General features: G+C 39.3%; 1 protein-coding gene across 1 annotated transcript in view; it reads left to right on the top strand.

The window, feature by feature from the left end:
• LOC113679792 (stromelysin-1) overlaps window positions 1–1,230 on the top strand; it is a 5,741-nt gene extending 4,511 nt beyond the window's left edge. The window contains exons 5-6 of the mRNA XM_027196760.2: window positions 1–128; window positions 469–1,230. The exon at window positions 1–128 is cut by the window's left edge and continues 311 nt beyond it. Coding sequence (XP_027052561.2) covers window positions 1–128; window positions 469–841 — 501 coding nt within the window. The 3' untranslated portion in view covers window positions 842–1,230. The remainder of the gene's footprint in view (window positions 129–468) is intronic.
• Window positions 1,231–6,311: the final 5,081 nt, after the last annotated feature.

The raw sequence follows: 6,311 nt of genomic DNA, 5'->3' as shown, positions 1-6,311 counted from the left end.
ACAGTTAACAACTCATTAGAGAAAAGTGATCCTTACAAAATCACAGACTTCTGGAGTGATGTTCAATGTCCATTGGATGCAGCTTTTCGCAATGAAAACGGGAATATTGTATTTTTCAAAGGAGGAAGGTAATGGATTTTATTTCAGCAAAGGAAAATCATTTGAAAGTCATTTGTCCGATAATTTTTTTTCACTCTCTTATTTGTTGGTTTTTTCACTTTTTGCCATGAACAATTGCCATTCTTATTTTTAGTACTCCATTTATTAATTATACATATATATGTATGTATGTATGCATTTAAAGAGTTTATTGTGTAACCGCATATGGCGCCACCACCCGGTTTAAGGATTCAACCTTTTCCAAACCAGTTCAGTTACATGCGTTTGAGAGTACTTGAATTCACAAAAAGGCCCCTTATCTAATGGCAATCCGGGATACTTACACTTTGCATTGGCTCTTTGCTGTAGATACTGGGAGTACAGAGACAACAATGTCCTTCTCACTACCGGATTGATTCGCAGCCGGTACAGATTGCGTCGTTTCGCACGCAACATGGACGCGGCTTTCACCTCCAGAAATGTGACCCATTTTATCAGAGGGTCAAAATACTGGCGCCTCAGTAGTAACCGAAATAGATGGAATTCCCCGAGGACTATTAGGTCACGACGATTGCGAAATGCTGACGCAGCAACGACTTGGATCAACAACAACAGAATTTACGTCTTCAAGGGAGACTCTTACTACAGGCTCGGAAAAGTGAACAGAGGCGAGCGGTATCCTCAATCAATAGCAACGAGGTGGATGAGGTGTAATGGAGGTGTTGGTACGACTGAACCTTAAGAAGAAGGCCACAATAATGAGCGGCCACAATAATGCTCCGTAAAGAATGATCGTGGATTGTCGTATAGAAAAGCCTCTTTGATCAGTAAACACTCACTGACGGGTCCTCAGTATATGACGTGTCACTTTCGCTCAATTAGATTTAGCTCGCTAATCCTTTAAATCCTAAGAACGCATGATTATCTAACGGTTTATTCTCAGAATATTATGAGGGCAACGTCCAGCTTCTTTCGCGAATATAAATGCAATATCCAGCGAACCTACGATGGAAATAATCCACGTCATAAGTTGAGTATGTTTGACAACAAGAAAGGAGTATTACTGACACAAAATTGACAATTGTATCGTAGTCAAATGACAAATAAAATGACAACAAGCAGTCATTTTTAGATAAGTTTGTAATTTTTCCAAAGTTAGTGTAAAGAAACCTCCGCCGTTTGTCCCTAAATTTCTCATCTTGATATCGCGGGAGACAAGCCACTTTCTTCGCTTATTTCCTTCATGGATAATACAATATTGAAATCAAAGATTACGAAACGTAAAATTCTACTGAAAGATGTTGATTTCAGCCGGAAATCACGCAGTCCACTCTCATAGAACACTCGGCCAATTTTTTTGCTCCCTGAAGGGGTAAGTTTCTAAAGAAACTGTGGTGCTGCGTCGGTGGGAGAGTATAGAAGGTAATTTAGTGTTAACAACTGGGTTGAAAACGTAAATTAGCCACCGTAAAGAGTAAAAAAGCTGACGTTTCGAGCGTTAGCCCTTCATCAATCGCTCTGACGAAGGGCTAACGCTCGAAACGTCAGCTTTTTTACTCTTTACGGTGGCTAATTTACGTTTTCAACCCAGTTGTTAACACTAAATTACCTTTTTTGCTCCCTGGTCGCACGAAGCATCAATGATGAGCGTGCTCCGCGACGTCATTAAAGATCCCCTACTGATCCTGACTTAAACAGTAAGGTGGCTTAGTCGTTCGGTTGTCGGAAAATCTCCGGTAGTACTCAGCCAAATCACCTTGCCTTGATGTTTTGAGATTAAGAAAAGAAAAAAAAGGAAAAAAATAGAAGAAAAGAAACAAAGTCGGAGGACCAGTCACTCGCTACCCGATGTTGGTATCTATGCTTGCCTCTTTGCTGCGGTTAAAACACGCGCACATAGGGTACATATAGCGGAAGTGCCGAGAGAGAAAATTGATGTAAGAGGTTAATTCCGTCGTCCATTGCACGCGTGTCGCGAACGTTTTCTTTCGAAGTTTCCATTGTTTTCAGAAAACTACATGGCTGTTCTCACCTAATTTTTAGCCCCACTTTGTTGTTTTCATTCCGTTTCATTCTTGTCCAACTATGAAAATCTTCGCTCCAGCCCTGTTTATTATTACCTACTAAGTATTTTTATATCCTACTATGTTGATATTTGGATCGCCCAATCATGTAAACCGAGGCAAGATATCGACGCTTATCTCTTGGAACTTGACACGCGATTTGCTCGAAAAATTTTTACGAGATTATTTTGTTTCCGAACTGAACTTTCTTCTATGACAAGTGTAAATTATCTCAATGAAACCTGGTTGAGAATGAGACAAAAGCAAATAGTCTTGAGGATTCCAGTGACTTGACGTCAAACATCATGCTTGATTCAGCTCGAGACGGAGTTGAGCTTGATTTCCACTCTTATCGAAACAGGCAGGCAGTGTTTAAATCACCGGAAAATAGTAAATTGCAATCAATCTATTCTGCATGAGTGGGCTCTTACTACCTTGGATCTGTTGTATTCAATGTGCGTAAAACTGGTTTACAAACTCTTGAAATTGGTAATTGAACATTTCCTTGTGATGTCAGCACACCATCCAAAAAGAAGATTCTCTTACGCATTTCTATCTACGAGAATTATTCCGTTCTCAGCTGATGTAACACCCGATTCTCTTGAGAATTAGTTTATGTAGGAATACACCGCAGTAAGAAAGAGGGAATGTCGAGTGACATGTTAAGGAGTGGCGATGTACTAACGTGGTTAAGTCAGCTCTACAACAGTGGAAATCCAATTTTAATGGGAGGTCAACTACGTGCGGTACGGATTGAGTTTGATATCATCTCATTAATCACTCGTCTCTCGAAATATCAGTTTCTTCAGCATATAAAATAGGACATATAAACTGGGGCGGATAAAACTACAACTTTCGCGATTTTACAAAAGGCAAATTAAAAGGCAATCATCGAAAGCCTAGTTGTGTTAACATTTTTTGCCAGATACAGACAGCTTCTTGAAAATGTGTCTCGAAGGATCCTCAACAAGGGATATACTTGTCGCGCCGGTGAAGTACTGTACTTGAGTTGTTACGTCATGTGATACCTAGAGAAATTATCTATTGCTAGAGATGTAAAAAAGGAGTTGCCTCACTCATCCAAAAATTTGTGTAGATGAACTGATTTGTTGAAACTTTGTAGAATGCCTCCGATAGATTTGAATTCCACACCTTCAATTACAGGAAAACAGTAAGTGACAGGTAACAACTCAACAAACTAAATATAGGGTGCCTATAAAAATTCTTGGGCGAATGTTAACTCGTTTACGAAGTAGTGCCATGTTAAAGGTTACTTTGTTTGTTCGCGGTTTCATGAACATCTTCAAGCTCGCGTAAAGGCCCTCACGCCAAAGATACCTTGAAGTCCTTTCTTCGGTCAGTTGCTGTCACCTTTTGCTGGTAAAGGGCCAAACTGAGGCCGTTGCTCATAGAGACCCCTGGGAAGGCTAGGATGGATTCCACGAGGTCGAAGCCGAATATTCAAAGCTTCGTTTTGACATGGCTTTTCATCGCCTTCCTCGCTTTACTTTGTCTGTGGTGTTGCGATCACCGACTGCACGGGTTATCAAGCCTTCCCAGAAAAAATGTTTGGCTTTCCTTACTAGGCTTGAGTATGATTTCTGAGAGCGCGATTGAAAATGTTAATATTACTGACAGCAACGATCAGTGGCGTCTGTCTGATGCGTTTTTAAGTGAAAAGGCATCCATGCAAACCATGTAACGCAGTTTATGCAAGACTTTGAAATAGTTAGTAGCTGAAAGATTTCTTGTTATCAAATTGAAGGTTAAATTCTCGAAATAAAAGCGTTTATAGAAATTTCATAATTAAAGAGTATGAACCGTGTGTCATTTCCCAAGGCACTCAGCTAACTTAAACTCGTACGTGACGGAAAGTATCTTCGTATGCAAGTAGAGTCTGTTCTTTAAAATGATATAGATAAGTGTGATTCCTTGGAGCCTACCGACCCACAATGTCACGGCTTATTCCAATTTCCGTAATAGCAAGTGATTTGAAGCAATCCTACCCCTCTCCGCTGGATGGGATGCTGGTCCATCACAATCCATCCCACTCCCCCCTCCCCCAAACATTTCATTGGCTTTCCCAGGCAGATTACTGTTACCCATTTAAACTCCTGGGTCAAGATAGCCCCACGAAAGAAAAGTGTCCTGTCCAGGAACATAGCACAATGCTACAATTCCAAGGAGGAGACGGGAGGAACACAGCTCTTAAGTAGATGAAGTGCAGATCCATTACAGGACATAGCATTGGGACATTGGCATCCAGACACTTGAGTTTCAACGATCCGTGAATGTTTCTGTGCTCCCGAAATTTTCATTCTGTCAGTTGAAGAATGCTCTATTCTCTTTTACATTTATTAGTTATTGTGTCAACAACAAAATGCTCGGATATGGATCGAAATTGTTAGAATCCCAAAATTCATATCAGGCATTTAAAAGAAGTGCAATTCAAAGTCAATGCTTGCGTTTTAAATGGAAGGAAAATTAAATCTTTCTCGAGGAGGATTAAAAAGGTTCTTACTCACGAAGGTTCGAGAATCAGCCAGTGTAGTCATACTGCTCGTAATATTGAGGTTGCCATTTTAAAGGAATAAAAAATGTTTCTAATTGTTTTGTTGTAACACGATAATGTCACAGTATTATAAATAGAGAACTGATAAACCATTAGTCAGCAATAAGACTTGCCACAAAGTTGACCTGAAGTGTTGTTTAGGTTATTCTTAGTGCTCAGGGCAATTAGATCAATGGGCTGTCATGCGCTAAATTGTTTATATTTCCCAAAATCTCGAGTGTTGCAATTATTGTGTTATTTCCCTTTCACAGATCGAGTTAGTCTGGCGCTCAAATGCGTGTGCTGCTAGATAAAATTATTAGCTTCTGATCCCTCTTTTTTGCTCATTCATTTATTAATTAATTAATTAATTAATTTTTTATCTCTACCATTTCTGTGTGGCTTAATCGACTTTATGTCGTCGGTGTAACAATTCATCTTAGACAAGGGTCAGTTGAGTCTCCCAGTTGTAGAGGTTTATCATAAGGATCCTTTAAAAAATCATAGCGAATAAAGAGCAATTTCAAAAACCTAAGTAAGGAAATATATATAAGTAAAATATATGATAGTGATGAAAAGTTTTATCCGAGCTTAACTCTGAGAGTGAACGATGTTAGTGTTGGTGGTTGTGCAATTAATGGTTTTAACTAATCCCCAATAAGTGATTCACGGTAAGTCTTCGTTCTGTATTATTTTGCATGCATTACATCTAATTCGTTGTAAACCAGTGAAGAGAGATTGGCGTTACATCTAGATGACACCATAAAGTTCACAACCCTGCCTCTTCTCCTCACCTGTTTGCAAGATTATGTATTGATGTCTCTTTAAGGTAGGTAACAACAGTGCGAGGCAGAATTTCCGTCACTTTGTTTGGGCTGTCAATCGAATCAAGAGTGATGCGACCAAACGGAAAATTTAAAAATGCAGAAAAGTCTCTCACGAGCGAATATTGATCGCCTCTTCGGTGCCGTAAGTGCGTAATTATGGTCAACTTAACACCATAACAAAAAAAAAAAAAGAACAAAACAAACAAACTCCATATTTGTACATATTCAAAACAGCTGTGCGCGGTAGAATATTTATTGTTTTCTCACGTGCTTTAAGTGCGTAATCATGGTCAACTTGACATCATAACAAACAAAAAGAACAAAACAAACAAACCTCATGTTTGTACATATTCAAAATAGCTGTGCGAGATATAATATTTTATTTTAGAAATAATCCAGCCTACGAGTCGATGACACGGCCGAAGAAACTGAAATATTCCAGCAATATCTATCCACGAACGTCAATCAACCTCATACTTAGGTAAAAGCGGAGGGATGTTTAATCACGCAAGTTTGTAATGTAAGGCGATTGACAACCAAAAAATAGGAGAAGCCTGCCAAGAGAGTGAAATCTTTGCATTTGCTCTAATTAAATACTGTCCACTCCCTACGTTCCACTCCCTACGTTTGCTCCTATTGGCATGTATAAATCTGGTATAAAACCTAACACATTCGCGATTTCTCTGTGTCGTATTTTGTGAAGCATTCCAACACTTAATCGTAGTGTCGGTGGTTTGAATCGTCCCAGGGCGACATGGATACTTTTCTTTG

Source organism: Pocillopora damicornis, chromosome 7, assembly GCF_964200805.1.
Source record: "Pocillopora damicornis chromosome 7, jaPocDami1.2, whole genome shotgun sequence".
NCBI lineage: Eukaryota > Metazoa > Cnidaria > Anthozoa > Scleractinia > Pocilloporidae > Pocillopora > Pocillopora damicornis.
The sequence above is the reverse complement of the archived record's forward strand: the minus strand, read 5'-3'. Positions and strand labels throughout refer to the sequence as shown.